We start from the raw sequence: 21,307 nt of genomic DNA on the forward strand, positions 1-21,307 counted from the left end.
ATTTTTTTTTATTTTAATTTTTTTTTAATTTTAAATTTTTTTTTCCATCCAATTACAACTGAGTAGCAATTGCTTTGTCAAACCAGGGAGCTGGAGAGCAAATTATGACCAAAAGAAAAATAATCATGAAGCAGGGATAAGACACAGTTTAGTGGTGGAACTGGCAGGGTTGGATTAACAGCTGGACTTGACGTTATAGGAGGTCTTTTTCCCAATCTTAATGATTCCGTGATTCTACCTCAAATATATTCAGTTAATGTTTGTCTGGAGACCTTTTGCCTTCTTGAAGCCTGTTAGAGCATGACAGCTCCTTGGGACAGTCACGGAGAGCATTCCTGGAATTTGGAGTCAGGCTCATCTCCCTGCACGTCAGACAGAGACCTCTGAGTGGTCTGTCTGGTCAGGGGGGAGCTTTCCCAGGGTGTGATTCACCACACTCATCATGGACGTGTTCCTCAGGCTGGGATTGCTCACACATCACTACCTGGGAATTACAGGGTGGATGGATTCCGTGGTGGCCTCACTTTCCTCAGTGCCCCTAAGGTAAAGTTGTCCATCCACACATTTAAACACCCTCCAGCAGATTAACACCTCCCACAGGTGCTTCAGCCCACTCTAGGAGGAAAGTGTGAGGTGAATCAGTCCCAGGAGGTTCACTGATGAGATGAGTCCCTCTGGCTGTCCCACCATGCTCTGAGCCATCACCAGATGAAATTACATCCCAGCAAACAGAAATCTCCTAATAGCAGAAACTCACTTTCCTATGCTCAGCCCTCACTAATGGAGAAAAGTTCCCTCAAACAATTTTTTATTTCCTGTTGGTAGAGGATTTATAATGATAATAATTAAAATAATTATAATTATTACAGTAATAATTAAAATAAATATAATTATTATAATGATTATTGACTCTGAGGAGCACAAAAATTATGTCCCTTAGAAAATACTTTTGTGTTTGTTGGATACCAGAAAACACTTTCAGCTCTGTGTTAGACAAACAAATATAGGACTGTTCTGACCAAGTTGATTTTATTCACTTTTGAACTGACACAGATTTCAATCTGAGTTATGGTTTTCAAAAGCTCCATTGAAGCAAACAGCCAAGCTCTGCACAGAGCTAAAACAGAACGCATTTTCTGATAAAAGTGAGATCCCAGGGATATCTTGTCACACAGTATTTTCTTCCCTTTTGAATTTACTACTCACCACATCCTCCATTATTATTTAAAGTATCATTTATGGCAAGAGAAAGTTCAATGTGATAAATGCTGACTCTTAAAAAAAAAAAAGAACCCCAGTGAAATACTAAACTATTTTAAAATTCTAATTTTTTAAACTACTTTAACATCCTCTGGGGATTAGAGTCATGGGGATTCCCAATAAATCAAGATTTCTGAGTGGATTTTATTTTTCAAAGAATTACAGCAGTCAAATTAGAAATTTATCAAAGATTTAAGCTAAATATCAGCCAATATGAGGAACTCCCTAATACTGAAGGTGTTGCTCTTCATGATCCTTTGAAAGCACAACTGGAGAACTTTTCACCCTTTCACTGGAATTATTTTCATTCATAAGACATATAAAAAATGTTTTCCAAAGGAGGACGCGTCAGTGTTGTTCAATCAGGACAAATGTGCAACAATCCATAGATTCAGACACAGCAAACAGCTTCTCAGGAGGTTTCATTTTCAAACCTTTTCCACAGGTTTTAGTACAGCAATTACACAGATCAATTAACTATTTCTACAGAGACTGGACTGTTTGAGTACATTTATTTTTTTTAATTATGGAAGTGGCTGGGTCTGTCAGTTTCCCCCCAAAAAATGATTAACAAAGATGGCCCTGCCAGAATATTTTATCACACTCAGTTTTCACCTGTCTGGAGTCCCACTGACAAACCAACAACTGGTCGTGGAAGGGTGAAACCAAATACAGCTCAGCTCATCTGCTCTGTCACATGCTGGGGCTTGTAATGCAGCTGATAATATCCTCAAATTGGACATACAGATTTGTTTTGGCATCATCTTAAAATCAGGTGGCCTTGCAGACCACGCCAAACCCAAACTTGCACTGTGCTAGGACACACAAAGGGCTTCACAAGTCTTTACAAAGTGGGGTTGGAAATGGATTGTCTTTGAGGTCTCTTCCAAGCCAACCTATTTTATGGCTCATTCTAGTTACCTACACACAGGAAATGATACAGAAAAGCACAGACATGACTTACAGAAGCCCCCATCCACACTTAACCCCTCCCTGCTTACCTGACTCCACGGCTTCCTTAACCATCACGGCGCAGTAGGGGTTAATCACCTCCCCCTGGGACGGCAGGTAAGGGCCACTGTCATAGTTGGACAAACCAATACGCAGGAAGGGAGACATGACAAGTCCTGTGCCAAACAAAAGACAGGCAACACTTGGGAGAGAGTCTAAAAATTCCCCTGGTTTTGACCAGCCCCTTATCTCCGTCGGGCAGCGGGACGCCGGCCGCTAGTTATCCATCCAGCTGGAGCCTCTCTGACTTCCTTCCACGGACTGAGCCAGCACTGCTGGACGTGCCCAAGGTACTGGAACTCAGCTGTCGGCTTAACCACAGAGCTGAACTCATCACAGGGCTGGGAAAACCCACAGGAGCAGCCCTGAGCACTGCTGACTTCACGCCGACCGCCGGGAACGAGGATGAGAATGCACAGGAGTCACAAATCAGAGCTTGCTTGGCCTGGGATAAACCTCTGCTGTAATTGATGTTGAGTCACATCAAGAACCTGAATGCTATGGGAGTAGAGAGGGGTTTGGGAATACTGTTGGAAGCCTGCAAGCTGAATGTGAAACTGTGAAATAACTGTGCACTATTTATATACGGCATGGAAAGGAGCTCAGGCATTCCTGGGTGCTGAACCATATTCACAAGTGAAGCTATAAAGAGAAAGTTCAGCTCATATGAACCACACTGTATAGAAAGTGAAACAAAATACCCCACCAGAAAAAAAAACAGCACCTCAGGATTTATTTTAAGCAGCTGAAAACAGAAACAAATACAATCAAGATGCCAGGAAACACTACAAAAACTTTGGGTTGAAACACTACAAAACTTTCTCTGCAAGGTCCTTCAAAGCCTTCAGAGAGAAGATTTAATGAAACCAAAAATTATTAACTGCTGTAGCTAGTGCCCATCATTTTACCATCTGGGCCCAAAATCGGGATTTACCACCCAACTTTTGTCTCATCATCTGAGCTTGTCATTCCAGTCAATGGGGAGCAAAGAGGCACTTTGAACTCAGCTGCAGATATCTGTCTTGGACCACCAGAGTTAAAAGGCATCAGTGCTATCACCAGCTGTTATCTGTCAAATATATTGACAAGGACACATTGCTCAAGCACAACAGCAAAAGGATGAATGACTCGTGGTGTGGGATGCAGCCAAGTCTCTTCTGCATTTTACACATAAAAAATTATGCGTAATCCCTTTGTGAAGGGAAGCTTCTCTAGCCCCACTTGGAAGACATTCCAGGTTTTTTGCTGGGAATGGCATTTTCTTACCTGCAAATGGTATTTTCCTGACAGATAAGTTCAGTCTCTGAGAGGGGCTTCTCTTTTCATCACTGTTGTGGACAACATGGGAAGGTTTTTCTCAGCTGAAGGAATATCTGCTCCTCTGGCCAGGCTGACTTCAAAACCCACCTCTCTGTTCAAGGACACAGGAGGCGAGACCATCAAGGAGAGGGGAAAACTTGAGGAACTAAGATGTAGCTCTTTGCTTGAGTGTCTTCTCTCTTCCCCAGCAGTGTGGAATGATGAGTTTCCATCAGCCCCTCGCACAAAGTCTGGGGCTGCTACTAAACCCAGAACCACTTTTTGTCAGCACATGGCCAGGTTGCAGGTTGTTATTCCACTTGTATCCTGGATCTGATGAGATCTTCTCCTTCCTCCTGTTTTATAAAACAAAGACAAACTGCTGCAGTTATTGCTGGGACTGGAACACCAAATCTTCTGGCTGAGCATTCACAAGCACTGAGCACTCACATTCCAACATTTTCTGACACAGATGGCTCATGAAGCCAACTGTCCGTGTTCTCTGAAGAAGAATTTGCCTTCCCAGAAGGTTTCCCTAAATTTACTACTCTACATCAGGCCAATTTATACAATAAACAGCATCTGAAGACCCTTGTTCCCGTTTGAGATTCTGGCTGTGTTAGCCAACAACCAGGCTGAGTTTTCAGGAAAACAGCAAAAAAGTCACAAACTCTCTTGGATACTACATCTAAGAGAGAAGAAAACCATCAGGCGTCTGGGGAAGAGAGGACGGGGCAGAGAAAGAGAAAAATGTCCTGTGACTCATGTCTGCTGTGTATCTCTAGGAATGCAGAGGTCATGGATCTCTGCATGTGGCATTGCCCTTGACCAGGAAAACATCAGAGCTTCTGAAAAGTCCCAAAAGCTGGTGGGAAAGGCAAAGCACCAGGTGGAGCTGGATACAGGCAGTCAGGACAATCCTGTTCTCCTCAGGATGAGGGCAGCACCTCTGAAGGAGGCCAAGTGCCTGATGAAGCTGTTTTGGAGAGCCACTTGCATTTAGGTAGATCCTCAAGCACAGCTAGACCTGTGGCACTGCAGAGAAGTACAGTGAGTGGGTTTTGAGCGCTCCATGGCAAGAAAAGGCTAAAAGTTCTGCCCCAACTGTCAGAAACAGAGAAACCTGATCAAAATGAGAAGGGAAAAAAATCTCCTCAATGTAAATAAATAAATAAATAAATAAATATATATATATATTTTCCCTCTCTGTGTGATGCAGACATTTTTTATTACTTAGTTTTATTACTTAGACATTTCCTTTGTTTCAAAAAACAAGAAGCCTATGAAATCTAAAGACAAAAGGAAAAACAAATCAAAGGGCCTAAATGTCCTCACTGCCTCTACCACACTCCACCAATTCTGCTCACTGCTGGGCAAGAGAAAATTATGATCCTCTTCCAGATCCCTAATTCCTACATCTCTGGCTTTAGGAACTTGTTGTTCCATGAGTAGGAGCAGGAGGAAGTGCAAACGGTTAAGTATTCCCTTACCAGGACTTTTCAAATTCACCTGAAAAGCTGAGTGGCAATCAGAATTATTAGTCAGAGTGTTGGGCATCTAAGAATGTGAGTGTTGCTAAAAGAATCCAAAGATCTTTTGATGGCTCCTCAGCAATAAAATGTGGTGACACTATTGACTCAGGTGCTAAAGAAATAAAATTAGGACTAAATATTTGAGCTGCAATTCATCACACTTCAATTAAATCAATGATTTCACAACATAGGTAGAACTGTGAAAGCTTTTGGCCGGATAAATACTCCTATAACTGCTCCAAAAATCCCAGCTTGGATGTGCTACAAGACACCTGCTCAGGTCTGTGGATCAGCTCCCTGAGCAGTGGCATTTAAAACTTTCCTTCATCTTAAATTCTGGATGCTCTCTCCCTCCCCTCCAGTGCAACTCTTCATTTTGGCTCTGTGCAGTCAAGCACTTCCTGATCAGGTATCCCAGACATGTTGTGGAATCTTCACTCTTGAAATATTCAAAAGCCACCTTTTGAAGGGCATGATCCAGGACAGCTCCTGGTGTCCCTGCTTGGGCAGGAGAAGGGGACAAGAAAAGATCACCCCAAAGCTCAAGCAGCCTGTGGTTCTGTGAAGACACAGGGGGATAGATCTCACCTGCACCTGCACCCCCACGTTCAGGCAGTCACCTGGACTCCTGAGAGAGGAAGAGAGGGAGATTGGCACCCTCAGATCCTGAGCTGGATCCACCAATGTGAGATTTCCCTCCTTTGAGAGCCACTGTGAATACCTGGGGATGGTCTGCTCGCATGAAACACCTTCACTGCAAGACATGGTGTTGATCAGATTCCTCAAACCATTAAAATTTCAAGACATCCCTTCAATGTATCAAATCTGAGAGACTTGTGCTGGGGACTTCACATAAACCAGTTTATTGCAGGAGATGCTCTGCAGCCTCCAGCAAACAGGTGAGAACTTTCCACCAGCTGCAAAGCAAAGAGTGGGTTGGGCACAGCAAGAGTCAGCACTGATAAACCAACAGCTGCCCTCCTAAGCCTTGCAAAGGCTGGCTCAAGCTCGCTAAAACCAGAGTTTACTGCTTTACCAGCCTCGTGAGCACTCTGCTCTGGGCTGGATTTCTTTACCTTGCCAAATAAATCAGACAGATAACTGGTTTCCTGCTTTTCTCTCTTCTCTCCCACTGTCTTTCCTGAAACCACCTTGGCTTTGGCCCAAACATCTGTTTTGCAGGTCAGATTTCCAGCGTTTGCCACTACAGGACTGCTGCTTGGCTGGCATCCATGGCCATAAACAATTAGGCAACAGCACAGCTCAGCTCCAGCACGGCTCTCTGTAATAGCAGCAGTTTAATTTAACACCAGAAACAGCTGCACTGGATATGGAGAGTGTCTGCTTAATTTCCCAGTGGAGAGGATACTGTGAGGTATCTGGAAACCAAGGATGAAATGCAGCTTTCTGTAAGAGGCCACCTGCAACCTCTCCTACAGTGAAACCTTAAACACGGCATAATTGGGGTTCAGCTATGCTGCACCCCACTTTGCTGGCACAGGGGAGCTCTGCCCACTCTGGAGAATAATACAACATCTGGAAATCATTCCCAGATGATATTAGGAAGTAATAAACTCTTTAACATCCTTAATCAATTGTGGTTAAGCAGAGAGGAAGAAATGAGTTCCTGCTCCCAGTCAGCAGAAGATCTGGATGGAGGACAGCTGCCTGTGATGGGATTTGTGCTTTTGCCTTTCACTGTCTGAAAATGGATGCATGTATGACACAGTAAAGATGGCAATTTACTGAACAGGGGCCAACTGAAAAGGGAAATATTTCAGGATTTGAGATGCTGCTTTCCTAATGTCATCAAACTGTCATTTTCTTGAGGTCAGAGGGAACTTTTCCAGCTCTCTTTCCTTTTTTTTAGGAAAAACTGCTTGCAAATCGAGTTCATAATCTCCAGTTCAGCATCACTAAGAGGGAAAGGATCCAGGAGTTATAGCTGGAGGGTATGAACTTTCTTTCACCCCCTTTCCAAGGCATATCCCAGCAAAAAGACAGGTCCTGACCCTGCAGAGATCTGTTTGTAAGGCTGGTGGAGACCTGCACATGAGCATTGCACACCTCAAGGCCTTCCTGCAGATTTCAAGAGCAACACTGAACACCAGCAGGGATGGCTGAAGTCCCTTTCTCCATCCCCTGACCCCTCATATCCCACAGACCAAACAGGAGGGAATGGGGATCTAAATAACTCCCCCGAGTGACTCATTTTGGGTGCCCCTATCAGCTGTTATTTCAAAGGAGATCACACCAGCCTGCTCATGAAGGAGGAAGTTCAGAACCCCTCTGGGTGCCATCCAACATTTCTCACACTTTCCTTTGACAAAGATGTGGATCAGAGGAGGGGAAGGAGGGGAGGCTGCAGAGCCTTTTGATTTTCCCTCTCTCTGTTCTCAGCCACCCCATCTTCAACATCGCACAAAGGCAGAGGAGGGAGAGAGTGAGGCAAGCCAGGACCAGCAGTCTCTGATGGGATTGCTACAATACCAGACTCCATGCAACTGAAGAGCCTCCCAAAACTTCCTGGGACCACTTGATTTCAAAAATGAGGTGATGCTCCCCACACAAACCCTTTCCCATCACTTCTGTCTTTGCAGAAGACCTGGGCAAAGCATTTCTTTCCCCTCTGGAAATGAGGTTTGCAGGCCTTTCTAGGAGCAGTGTCAGGCACAGGGAAGAACATTTCTGTTTAAAACCCTCAGGGATGTCTTGTGAGGCTGTGTTTGGAGGGAATGGTGTGTATTGATAGGATCTATCTCCTATATAAACCCTACAGACTCTGGACTCTGCTGAGCTCAGGGGTTTTCTTTTGTTGTATTTGTGGTGCACAAGGCAAGAATGGAGCCTCAAGTCTATCTTCAGATCTTAAACATGATTAAACCGCAGTGGAGTTAACACATGTGAACAGATTTACAGCTGTAGAAAGGCTGGTGTCCATCCCACTGGGGAATTGCTGGGAATGCCAGTGGTCACTACATTCATCCATGGACTCTAGGATGGAATCCTCAACCTTTCTAGGGACACGTGTAGCTGGGCCTTAAAACCAGGGAATTTGTGGTTTGTTATCCCCTTGGGTCTCCACACAACAATTCCTTCAGCCTGACCAAAACACAGGCTGTGCCCAAGGGTTTTGTTCAGCTTTTTACCCCCTGTCAGGCTGCAGCTTCCCAATCTCCTCCAGCACAGCCTGAGGTCTCTTCACAGCAGATTTCTCTAAAAGCAACCTCTCTTTTCTCTGCTTGACCAGTGAGTTTGCAGCTGCATCCACTCCCTGTCCTGACTGACCCTGCAGGGGTGTGGGGCCTGTCCTAAGCAGGAGTGAGGATGATGATGATGATGATGATGATGATGATGATGATGATGATGATGATGATGATGATGATGTGTGTGGGGGTGGTGTGCAGCAACTGCCTTTTGGTTGGGATAAAGAGGCTGGGACATCATAGCCTGGCTGCCTTGAAGAGATTAAGGGTGGATTCTCATGAATGTACAGAGAGAACTGCACTGCACATAAGGGCTGCCAGCCCAGCTCCCAGAACACCCAGGACAGAGATATAAACCTCTGTAGGGGTGCATCTTCCCATCCTAAAGAGGGTATTTCAAACAAAGCCAAGCCCATCCTGGAACTGCTGTTTCTGCCCCATGAGTACACAAAGATGGCCAAGGTCAGTCCTGGCACTGATGTTCAGCTGCCCAGTGAAAAAGGACCCAGATTTTAGGGTTTGATCCAGGAGCAGATGCATTCCTGTCTAACTTGGAGAGACAGTGAAAAACATCTGGGTGAGGACCCCACACCAAAACCATCCACTCTGGAATGTGCTTAGAAATGGAAGAAGGGTCCAATGCACAGGAACACCCCTGAGCATGTTTTAATTTGCTCATAGGGGATACAAATTCTTACACCAGAAGGAGAATCTCTCTCAGACATGCATTTTGTTTTCCAGCAGACAATGTGAATTTGTCTACCTTGGCAGGGTGTTTAAAGCTGAAACCCTTGTTATTTGTGCAATCTGAAAAGAGAAGCAGAGCAGACCCACCAAATCTTTCTTTGGATTAAACCCCTCCAGGTCCTGTCCCTGAAGCCAGGTCAGATCCCTTTTTTTTTCCTCACATTTAATGAATTTTTGTCACGTGTGGTCCTGAAACAAACCAATCTTTCTCACTTGTACTGTTGGAAAAATGCCCAACTATTCAGTTTACTTTCATTTGTAAAACTTCTATCTTTTTTTTGCACATTTTTAGGGTCCAGTGTGTTAAGAGCAACTTGTCAGTTTTGCTTCCTTATTTTCCTGGAAAACTTATGGTTAATTTATTTTCCTGTATCACTTCATTTCTGTAACACCTGGACCACACAAGCTCAAAAGAAAGGTTTTCAAAGTTATAATCCCTATTGTACTTATCTATAATTTTAATACTATATTTTCAGGTTTCAATTGTCTGCTGACAAACACTGACCAAACCAGAAGTGGCAGAGCACTGTTTAAAAAACACTGAACACAAAATTCTTCCAAGAGCTTTTCAATGTAATGAAGGAAATAAAAATGTTCCAAACTGAGATGTAGCTACAATATGTCCTTTCCTGTCCTCTTGTTCATTAGCACAGCAATTTCTCTACTTCTGCATGATTTTGGCATTGGTTCACAGATTTCTTGCTCTGGCCTTTTGGGTGTTTTTTGGTGCTTTTTTTAATGACACAGGTGGAGTGTTCCTTAAATACTTCACCATCTTGTACCAGGATGTTTTTTAATGCACTGACTTCCTGCCAGTGCCAGCATCTGCACCTATTTTTTATTTTCTTTCTCTTAAAAACAAAGAAAAAAAATCCCAAAGAGGGGTACAGACTTATGAACATCCTTCCTTTTGCAGGCACAGTTTCATGCTGTGATGAACCTAACTCAGCAGTGGAGGTATTTAAGGCCTTTTTTTAATCCAGAAATCTGCTCAGGGTATTTGGACCCTGGATTAGAGAAATATTGGGCCGGAAAAGAGCATTTCATTCACCCCTCTGCCACCCAGCAGACGGTGTCCACCTCATCCTTGAGGTATCTGTCTGGCCATCTGTCAGCAGTGAAGTTTCTTCTGCACTTGGAGTTACCACACACTCCTCAAAAAATGGGCAAATTTGTCCCAGGAGACTCAGATCACAACTGGAGTCCACACTGGACTTGCACACCTGATTTCTGTGTGACAAAATGGAATTTGGAGATGTCGGCCAGGCTGGATGGGGCCTGGAGCACCCTGGGATAGTGGAAGGTGTCCCTGCCCATGGCAGGGGCTTGGAATGAGATGATCTTTAAGGTCCCTCCCAACCCAAACCATCCTATAATTGTATGTATTTTAGGAAACTGATTTTGATCTAGGATGGTCCCATGTTTCTCCAGAGCTTGCACCATTATTTAAAGAGTTTTCTCCTGTTTTCTTCTCCACTGTTTTCTCCTCACCCCTCTGCAGCAATGGATTTTTTTTTTATCAAGCTCAGCAGATAGGAACTGCAAAGAGACCATCCAGATCATTCATTTTAGGCACCCCAACACCACGAGCCCAGCTCTGGTCCACAGCCCTCAGCTGCCTCCTCCTTGCCTGAAATCCTCCCAGGAAGCTTGCAGTGACCTTTGCTCCGGTGAGCACCTGGCCCAGCTCACATTTCACAATGAACAGACCAAGGGTATCTCAGCTAATCCAGCCTTTTCCACCCCTTTGATACTTCATGTTTATTCTGCTAAATATAATTACATAAATCTATATCAGAATCAGAAACATTTCTTGTGCACAGCAGATGCTGGCAGATCTACAGTTTCTGCCTTCATTCTCTGCTCCATCAATTTTTGCTGCCATGGCTTCACCACAATCACCCCCAATTTGTTGTTGTTGTTGCTTCCACCAATTTCAGGTGCCACATCTGTGCCATCTCTTATCAGCACCATCCCAACTCCACCTTCTGTGTCTTTCCCACTCCCAATGCCTCTGGACTCCAGCCACCTCCTTAAATAAACTGTGATATAACATTTCCTCTTCTTCAGTCATATTCCATTTTAAACTGCACTTCTACTTAAATAAAGAACCTCTGGCTCCATTTATGCTGAAAGTCCCCTTCCCATTTATAGTCTGGTGTCCTATCCTCAGTGTCAGAGCTCCAGATCAGTTCCTGGGAGACTGTCCAGCTCTCCGTATCTTCCCACTCCACTCACCATTTAACTCACATCAACTTTATCATTTATCCACCAGTTTCTTTCTCTGCTTCTGCCCTTAGCTATCTCCCTGACTGGGGGGGATATAGGACACACAGTGGGTTGAAGAATGAAATGTAAAACAGAGAGAAAATTAATTTTAGACCGAAGTGGTGAGAATCAGGTTTTTGGGATGTTTTGTTGTTGTTGTTTTAGATTCTAATTTAGTTTCTGGTGGGGTTTTTTGTTTGTTTTGGTTTGGTTTTTTTAATATTACCATATGGCTGCTTAAGCAAACCTTCATGAGCTCATCTTCACACTGTGAGAAAAGCGAAATCATGAACACGATTTAGCTAAATCATGCAGACAATATCTGCTTCACCTCAGCATCACTGTCCCAGCTCAGCTAAGCAGCACAGAGCACAGGGAACGTGCTGCTCCTCCTCACAGACCACTGGCCAGAGAAAAGCTCAGTCACACACCCAGACATCCAGGTACACTCACGAAATCCTAAACTGGGCCACACTGAAGGCTCCTTCCCTCTCCTCTTCACCCAAACAAACCAATTCCTGACACCCAGCTTTAGGCATTCACTCTCCTACCTCCTCCACAGACATTTGCATGAGGACTGTTCACCCCAGGCCCCTTCACAAAACAGCAGAAAGAAAGAGATCTGCTGGGTTTTCAGTTTCCATTATCTCCATCTTGCTGACTGAAATGGGTCAGATGCCTGGTGACCTCAAATGCCTCCTTCCCCCAGGGCTGAGGGAAGCCTGGTTCAGGTGGAGGTGTGTGTCCTCACACAGAACCCCAACTTCTGACACCAGAGGGGATGCCTCTCACCTGCCAGAAGATGAGTTAATTCAGAGATCAGCTTTTGGGTGTTTTTTCTGCATTGAAACCCCCAGGAGCTAACACGGGTATTGCAGACAGAGACAAAAAAAAAAAAAAAAAAAAAGCTGAGGACAGGATGGTTTACAGCTCTCCCTAAGTACAGCACACCGAATCAAAATGCACTGAAACCTTTATTTACTTTCCACGGGGTTTGAATCTGGTCTGTGAATAAGGCAGAAGGACAATGCTAATGACTAGGAACTGGGAAAACTGACAGAAGCTGTATAATTGAATTTTCTCATGAAGATATTTGGTAAAAGCACCATCTTTTCCAATTTCATTACAAAATACATGAAAGAGAATCACCTAATTTTGATGGGGGTGGGGGCACAGGGAGAAAAAGGGCTGTTCTCTGGAGTTTTTATTTACATAACCAATGTTTTAATTGTTTTAATAACAATGTGTGTAGTTGTGTAGTTGTCCTGACACCCTCCCCTGGCATGAGGGGGAGGAGGGACAGGGGAGCTGAAAAAGGAAGCTGGAGGATGCAAGTTCTTTACTATTTCACCCATGCTGTAAATCAAAACATAAATAGCAACTGTTACTGTAAGGGTGGGAGGGGAAAACCTGGGTAAATTCAGCCCTCAGCACACGCACAGCCCTTCAAGACAAGCAGCAGTGACTCCCACAACTGCTCTTGTCTCTCTGTTTTCCGTGGATAACTTTTTCAAATCCCATTCACAAGCCAGAGCAGATCTCCATAAGCCTCAGCTGCTCTTTCTGTTTTTGTCACATCAGCCCCAAAATGCCTCCCCTCTCACTCAGGTTCTCCTCCCACCTCAGCTGTCCCTGATTTTGCTGCTGATTTAGGTGAGAAAAGAGGAGCAGCCTCACCAGCACACAGAAACTGCACAGCAAAGTGAAACGACCACATCAAAAACCTCCTCAGAAGAAAACGCTCAGATCCAAGTGAAAAATTAATCTGTATAGGTTTAGATTTGAAACAAAACCGAAGCTAAGCTTCTGCTCCCAGCACAGTCTGGAGTCAGGTTCCTGGGGATTTATGGCACTGGGTAATCCCAAATCTTGGTCCCTGTGGGAAGGTGACAGCCATCCTGCTGCTGGCTGTGGTGTCCCTGAGTGTCCCTGGGCATTGCTATCTGCTACTTACAAAATCATTAAAAAGGTCATTACAAGACTCAGCTGAATCAGGGCTTGGCTTGCCCCAAGGCAAAGCTGTGACACACCTGCACGGTTCAGGAAATTATGTGAGAGTGTGTGATCTCCTTCCTCAGCCCTGGAAGGGCTCCAGGCCAGGATCTGAGCAACCGGGTCTAGAGGAAGGTGTCCTTGACCATGGCAGGGGGGTTGGAACAATCTTTAAGAAGCCTACCAACCCAAACCATTCTGTGATTCAATGATTCTATGACAATTCTGCTGCCACCCTCCAGCAATTCTCTCTCTTTTACTTTGTTGGGGGATTTTTTTTTGGTTAACAAATAAAATTAAAGCCACATATCTGGGGAGTTTGTACAGATTAGTGCTTCTTCAACAGTCATTTAGCTCAAATGAGGCAACTGCTGTTGGGTGTTTGATCCCAAAGAAAGAACTGGGTACAAAGTGATGAGTTACTGCATCAATGAGGACAGACAGAGATAAAATATTCCCCTACTAAACCCAAGAAAAACCTTGCTGTCAGCCCAGAGCTAGGAGTGCATTTGTCAGAAGGGTTCCTTACTCACCAAAAAACCCCCAGAATAACTTCACAAAACAACTCAGCCTAAGTCCTAGAGCCAGTCTGCTTTGAGAATCCTCTTTCACACTCAATCCCTGCATCCCTGAGATGAGCTACACTAAATCCACACTCTCAGCAAATGGGTGCATTTACAGTGGTGTGACAGCCCTTCTGCTTGTTGGGATGGACTGGGTTTATTTGCTGGTCCAGAAACACGTGGTGCAATGACATTTGAGGCAGGAATTGCACTCCCTAGCCTGGGTGGGTGGCTGCTCTGCAATAAGATACCCCAGTGTGACGACAGAGGAGGAATCTGTACTTGATTTAGAGCTGTTCTTCAGGGTTTAAGCTGTCTGCTGTACTCTTCCTGGATCTTCCAAATGCCTCACACATCACAGAATCATTGAATGGTTTGGGTTGGAAAAGATCTTAAAGATCATTTGCCATGGGCAGGGACACTTTCCACTAGAGCAGGTTGCTCCTGTACATTGCACTTATCCCCCACTGCTTCATCAGCTATACCTTTACCACCAAAGCCCTTCAGTAACATGTGCCAGACCTAAACACAGCTGAATCTATGCCTTAAACCTTCCTCCTTCTGCAGGAGGGAGGCCTGTACGAGCTGTTCCAGCCCCACACACACCCCTCTCACCACAGACTTATCTTATACCCAGCTCCTTACCAGCATCTTTTTCTCAGTTGTTTTGGTTTTTTTGTTGTTGTTGTTGTTCTTTTTGGTTTATTTGTTTGTTATTGTTTTTTGGTTTTTTTCCATTCAGGTGTTTTCCTGCCTCAGACTGCAGTCCTGATGAGTCTGAGGTCTAGCCCACCTCCTCAGCTCAGGGGTCCACTTCTGCAGGCACACTCACACCCTCCCTCATGTTAACTGCCAATGCCTGGGATCACCTTTTCAAACATCATTTTCCTGCCTTTCTAAATGATGAAACCCATGGGAACCAGGTGGTGAGAAGTGCTTTTTGTTGCCATAGAAAATTCTGGCTAGCATTAAGAATCCCTTTTTTCCAATTAAAAAATATGGGTATTTTCTGAAGCAAAGTGATGGGTTTTGCTGTAGGGTCTGAAATATTTTGATAAAGCAAACTAATCATAATAACTCATCCATAAGGTTCCCACATATCCTCATTCTTTCTGCCAACCAGATTTATTCACAGATCCCCATCTTCCCTGATCACTATTGCCATGGACACTGGAGACAGAGCCAACACCTTTCTGCACCACATGAAGATGTTGCACTTTGGAAGCCCCAGGAAACAACTGAATGGAAAAGCACAGATCATCTTTAACTAAATTCGTACAAGACACAATAACAGTTCAGAATCAAAACATCTTTGTTGTGGACCAAAATATTTTCCATTAAAGAACTTAACCCTGACCATCTTTCATGTTTTGGAAAGGAAAACTCCTTCATTTCTCTTGTCCTCTAAAGCCACCTGAGTCTGTACACCCTGATGCTTCCAGCTTAGATCCTGCTGTTGTAACACCTTACCAGGGTGTGCCCAGGAAGAGCTGGAATTTTGCCTCACACAAGGCTGCAACACCTCCTTCTACTTTCCATCTCCTCCTTCCACCTTTTCTACTTCCATATGTACCATTATCTGTGCTAAGCTTGCTTTCACTCACACACACTGTAGGTAAGAATGTAGATGTATATAGAATTAACTTATCTTTATGGATTCATGTGCAGTCTCATGCCCCTCTTCTGTCAGGGCAGTTTTAATTATGGGAACAGTCCTCCCACTGACATGTTTGCTGATAATTATCATGTGATAAGTGCAAAAAGTTTTTTAATGTCATTTTTGGATTTCTTTAAGTATCATGGAAGATGTTCTAACTTCCTCCTCTAGACGTCACATCAAATACTTTCCTTTAACTCTCCATGGTCTGGTAACCTTGGATGAAAACGGATCTTTTTCATGACTGTGGGTTCCCTGTCTATGTCAGGAGGTGATATTTTGGTAAATGAATGCAGATTTCTCATTAAGAACCCCTGGAAATGTCTGAGGCCAGGTTGAGTGGGGCTTGAACAATCTGGTCTAGTAGAAGGTGTCCCTGGCCATGGCAGGGGGTGGGACTGGATGATCTTTAAGGTCCCTTCTGACCCAAACCATTCTGTGATCTATGATTCTAACAGAATCAGGCTGAATATCATACATGGATGGGCCCAAGATTCAAGACCTCCCTCTCCTTACTTGTTTATCATCCAGAAACATTTTTGTCTTTTGCATTGGTATTTCCTATGCAAATGCTCTATTTTTATTTCCTGCAGATAAGTGGGATGATCAGGAAAGAAGCATACACTGCTTCACACTGAATGCCAAGCAAATTAAATGCTGTAACAATTGAGGCAGCTGATTACTGAGAAAGAATCCAGCCCAAAATGGGTCAAATGTGAGGTGGAAAAGACCATTTAAACAAGAAACAAACCAGAAAGATGTCACGTTGAGCTTATCCCCTGGACACCTCATGGGTCTTTGCAGCTCAGATAAATATCAGGAAATTCACTTGAGAGATAATTGAGCCCTACATCCTCACTACATGTGGCACTGTGGTGACAGAGATGGGGCACAGTTCAGTGAAAGCTGCACCAGCCTCTTTTCATCTCACCCTGGGCACATCTTTTAAAACTTTACACTTACTCCACTCAGCATTTCTGCCCCAAAGGAACAAACACAGCACGTGTTCTAATGCATTGGTGGAAATAAAATACCCCCAAAAGGGACGTCACCACTCTGCCCCAGAAAACCACTCCGAAGCAGTGATGTTACTAAAACGTATGATATCAACCAGAGGAATTGTCCATAAGACAGCTGGGTGTGATTCAAAAAGTAATTTGGGTCCCTTCCACTCTCACCATCACAGTTAATAAATGTTATCTCAGCTGCTGGGTGTGATCTGGCTGGTGGGTGAGAGATGAAAAATCTCCAACAGGCCTGATAAATAACAATATTAACACAAGGAAGCAACGATGCAGATAAATCACAAAATTGATACAAACAAGCCACGATACAACAAAAACACTGTGCAATTGGCTACAGAGAGGGGTTTGCAGTTTGGGCTGCCTTTGCCAATGTTTTCCTCCCAACCGGGAGCTGGATGCAAGGCAAGGAGGCAAACAGAGAACAACAGCACGGGATGGAAACAAACTGTCAGCGAGTGTTTGCAGCCTGCTTCCAATGTCAATCACCAGCACGATCTGGGGAACGTTTCTGTGTGAGAACAGGCACTGAACAACCCTGGGAGGGAGCTGTGCAAAGCCCCTGGTACCTGTGACTACAGGCTCAAGGCTCTGATTAATCCTTTCCATGTTTTCACACACACAGGTTTTGGATGTTCACACTGCTGCATTGACTTTCTCTTCCTTTTCCATTTTAGGAGTCACTTTTTTGAAGCTTAGGCAAAGAACAACACTCTGTTTACACAAATCCTGGCTTCAGCAAAATGGGAAGCAACAGCAGAAACTGCAGCCAAGAGTTTTAACTTGGATCCACAAAAACATGCATTAAAAAAGCCAAGAGCAGAACAGCTCTCCTGGCAAAGCCCTGGAAGGTGCTTCCTACTTCACCTCCCTCCCGGGATGCGGCAGAGCTCTTTGCAATTAAACTCAGGTAATAAGAGAAGAAACCAAAGAGTTGCCATCAGAAGTTATATTCACCATATCACTTCCTTCAGAACAACGTGGACACAGAGACTAACCTGCAAAAGATCCCAAGGAAGAAAAATAAAAATTTGGCACGTTGGGAAAGCTAAGCTGCTTCTCTTGTTCCCTCCATCCCTCCTTCCTTGCCTCTCCCTCCTTCCTTTGAGCTCTCCACCTCTGATGGGATACCGAGGCACACGTTGCTTCTGTGGGAAGCTCTGAGAGTCAACCAAGTAACTTTGAAAGGAAACACACTTGAGGCAGGAAAAAAAGAGCTTAGTTAGCTCCACCCTGGCAGTGTAATAACCTCACACCTCTCCTCGAGGTGGAAAAAGAAAATGAAAAGGTTTCCCCAGTGTAGCAACATGAGCACAAAACCAGCCTGGGCACAGGGGGCTGCTGAGCTGCAGGGTAGAGGTTCAGGAGGGAGATCTGAATCGTCAATAGGGCCTTAAAAAATGAATCATAAAATACATGTAAAAATGAGGGGAAAGCCTAACTAAACTCTGCATTGCCTGTGCCAGTGCAACTGTGGCATCATCTTAAGGCAGGGATTCTTTCCAGGCCAAAACCTCTGCACAGGCTGAGCATCACCTGCTTAATTCACCTCATGTCCACCCAGGGCTTGGGTAAAGAGTCGTGTGAGGAAAACGAGGGGTCCGGCAGGGCTCAGGGAGCCTTGGAAAGTAAAGGCTGGCAGACACCAGAGTCTCATGTCCAGCCGAGACAGCAAAAAAAGAGACAGAGGCAACAACACTGGGATTCAGATTAAATTCTGATGTTAGGAGTTCAGGGAAGGGCAGCTCCATGGTGAGCTCCAGGAAAGCAGCATCCTAGGAGGCTGTCAGGTACTTCCAGCTGGATGCAGTCCTGCTCCACCACACCCAGGTGGGACAAGAACCTCCTTGGAGCAGGTGCTCCTCACTGGTCCCTCAACTCTGCTCCTAAAGCTCATTCCCCAGAAACTCACAATGCCTGGTGGCCTCAACAGGTATGTGAAATCCTTTCTTCAATTAAAAAGAAGGATGAAAAGAGAAATACAAAAAAACTCCACACATGCAGGGCCTCAAGGACTTGGCTGTTCAAGAATACAAAAGTTCGAACATTGCCCTTTTCACTGCAAATAGTTCTGCTGCTCCCTCCGCCTTTATTTCTTTTTTTTTTTATAACAAGTTCAGTGAAACTTTATCTCTTCCTGCCCTAGTAACCCTACTAAATAATCTGCTGTTAGCATGACTCAATTGAGTGGCTTTCAGCTGCTGATGTTGGTTTTTTTTTTTTTGCTACTGTTCTTTCATAGGCGCAAATAAAAAAAAAACCAAACTTGTAAAAAGCTTTCCCCCTCTGAAAAGTATCACACTCCTGGAGATTAAAGTGCAGCTCAGAAGTTGGTTACTTGCCTTGTAGAAAAGATCTGATTACACCCAAGAGTTTAACTGTGTTCGAGTTGAACGTGTAGCAGAGAACTCAGCCGGGCTGGGGCTTCGAGTCCCCTCCTCCGAAAGGAAACGCAGCTCGAACAACGCGGAGTGGAGGAGGGATGGAGGCTTCATTCCTCTTTAACTACCCAAATCTGCTCTCAAACTCATGGCAGCTCTTCTTTCTAGAACAAACTCGACCCCAAAGTGATAGATACCCAGCCACTGAGATGCAGCAGCGCATCTAAAACTACTCTTCTGTCTGGCTGTCCTATCACACACTGCTGAACCCTGAAACACCTACAAATCATCACTGAGTCCAGCAGGAGAAAGGGTTTTCCCTCTATATCTTCCCCAGTTTGTTAATTCTGTTGACTAAACCTGTTTGGAGTCGTTGTTTCGCTGTAGTTCTTTCATTATGTTTCTCACTTTCCCCTTTTCTCTGTCACACGAAGATGCACGGGAGAAAACAACGCTCTTTTTTCAAGGCAGGAAAATGTGATGGCGAAACCACAAACACTCGCAAGAGACACCAGGCGGAGAAGCTGAAAGCAATTTAGACTCTTATTTAAGGGTAAAAAGATAAAACATAAAACACAGCTCTCCGGACAAATGTCAAGTTACCGCCTTTAAAACCCCACAACAGCAGCGCCGATGGCTGCAGCGGAGCCAGAGACACTGAAATGCACCAAGCAGTGCCCTCAACTTCCCCGGTGCTGCTGCACAGGTTCTCCCTCGGAGGTCCCACCCGGCCCTGGCACATCGCCCTGCAGCGGGACACCCTGCCCGGCCCTGCCCGCGCATCCTCCGCGCATCTCCCGCGCATCCTCCGCGCATCTCCCGCGCATCCCGCTCCGCTCCGCCGGTGGTACCTGCTGCCCGCGCAGCGCGGCTCGGATCAGTCCCTTTCGGCTCGGCCCGGCTCCAAACAGTCCTGTTCGGCTCGGATCAGCTCGGCTTGGCTTGGCTTGAGCCCAGTCCCGCCCGGCACAGCCCAGCCCGGCTCTGCTGAGCTCCGCCCGGCACAGCCCGGCTCAGCCCAGCCCGGCACAGCCCAGCCCGGCTCTGCTGAGCTCCGCCCGGCACAGCCCGGCCCGGCACAGCCCAGCCCGGCTCTGCTGAGCTCCGCCCGGCACAGCCCGGCTCAGCCCAGCCCGGCACAGCCCTGCTCGGCTCTGCCTACCCCGGCTAAGCCCGGCACAGCCCAGCCCGGCTCTGCTGAGCTCCGCCCGGCTCGGCCCAGCCCGGCTCAGCCCAGCCCGGCTCTGCTGAGCTCCCGCCGCCCCCGCAAGGAAGCCGCGCTCTCCGGGCCGTCCGCAGCCACCACCGGGGCTGCCCTCGCCGCCCTTCCTCCTCCTCCTCGTCCTCGTCCTCGGCACCACCCCCCTCCCCGCCCCGGGTGTCCTCCCCGTTTGTCCCCGCACATCCCTAGCCGGGGGCTGGCGGTGCTGGGCAGGGTGTCCCTTGGGGCTGGGCTCCCTGTTGCCGAAGGGAAACTGGCTGCAGTGAAACCCTCTCCCAAAATAATTGCATAGGACAAGCTGATTTTTTGTTCAGGCTGCAAAGCGTTGCTGTCGTGCAAAGTCCTTTCCGCGTTCATCTCTCCCACTGTGTCACGTCCTTGGACAGAGGTGTTAGGAACCTCAGAGCAGGTTGTTGTGGGGAAGAAGGATGGGTAGTACCTGTTTGGGGCACCCCTTTCAGGGGCTGAGGGTGTCAGAAGTGAGCTTTGCTCAGGATATTCCCTGGGAGAGCTTCTCAGCTCCACAGGAATCATGGTTTCCTCCTGTGCTGTCAGAAAAGGTGTGATGCTGGCAGCCATGGATGGGTGGATCTGGAGCAGGAAACTGGCCCAGGAACATGGGAGAGGAGCCACAAGAAGGAAGGAAACCCCAGAAATGTGGTGGCAAGGGATTCTGGAGAAGACAGTGGGAAATCCCCCTATCCTCCAGGGCCACACAGCTCTGTGAGGCCCGCGGTCTTTGCTGACAGACAGATCAGTATGATCACAGCTATAGCAAGGAGGCCTAAAGATGTCCTTCAGCTCTCTGGTGTACCCACAGAAAATATGAGACCATGTTCAGCCACCTTCTGTGGCTCCAAAGGCTCCAGTGAAGAATCTCAAATAGTGTTTCTCCAAAAGGCCACTGTACAGAGCACCACACCTGCCAGTTCTGTGAAAGATTCTTTGTTTGAGATCACCCAAATGAGGTGCTTAGAAATTTTAGGGTCTGTCAGTGTTCACTTTGAGCAGGCTGGGATGGCCCTTTGAATATTATTGTGATTATTTTGCCCTTGATGTTGGTCTCTAAAATGTAAATTATGCATTAAAATAAAGAAAAGGGAGGTGAAGCAAAGGGAAAGGCTGCTGGGATTTTGGAAATCAGGGG

The 21,307-nt window shown here is 45.8% G+C and overlaps 1 protein-coding gene across 2 annotated transcripts in view; it reads right to left on the reverse strand.

The window, feature by feature from the left end:
• The window catches only part of PRKCQ (protein kinase C theta), a 53,146-nt gene extending 33,219 nt beyond the window's left edge, over positions 1–19,927 (reverse strand). Inside the window, exons 1-3 of one of the 2 annotated variants that reach the window (XM_038154243.1) lie at positions 19,790–19,927; positions 3,538–3,926; positions 2,262–2,387 (exon numbers count right to left, since the gene is read on the reverse strand). In XM_038154243.1, coding sequence (XP_038010171.1) covers positions 2,262–2,379 — 118 coding nt within the window. In that variant the 5' untranslated portion in view covers positions 2,380–2,387; positions 3,538–3,926; positions 19,790–19,927. Of the gene's footprint in view, positions 1–2,261; positions 3,419–3,537; positions 3,927–19,789 lie in introns of those variants that run through there. The other variant, XM_038154244.1, reaches the window with a different exon arrangement.
• Positions 19,928–21,307: the final 1,380 nt, after the last annotated feature.

This window comes from Motacilla alba, chromosome 1A (assembly GCF_015832195.1).
Source record: "Motacilla alba alba isolate MOTALB_02 chromosome 1A, Motacilla_alba_V1.0_pri, whole genome shotgun sequence".
NCBI lineage: Eukaryota > Metazoa > Chordata > Aves > Passeriformes > Motacillidae > Motacilla > Motacilla alba.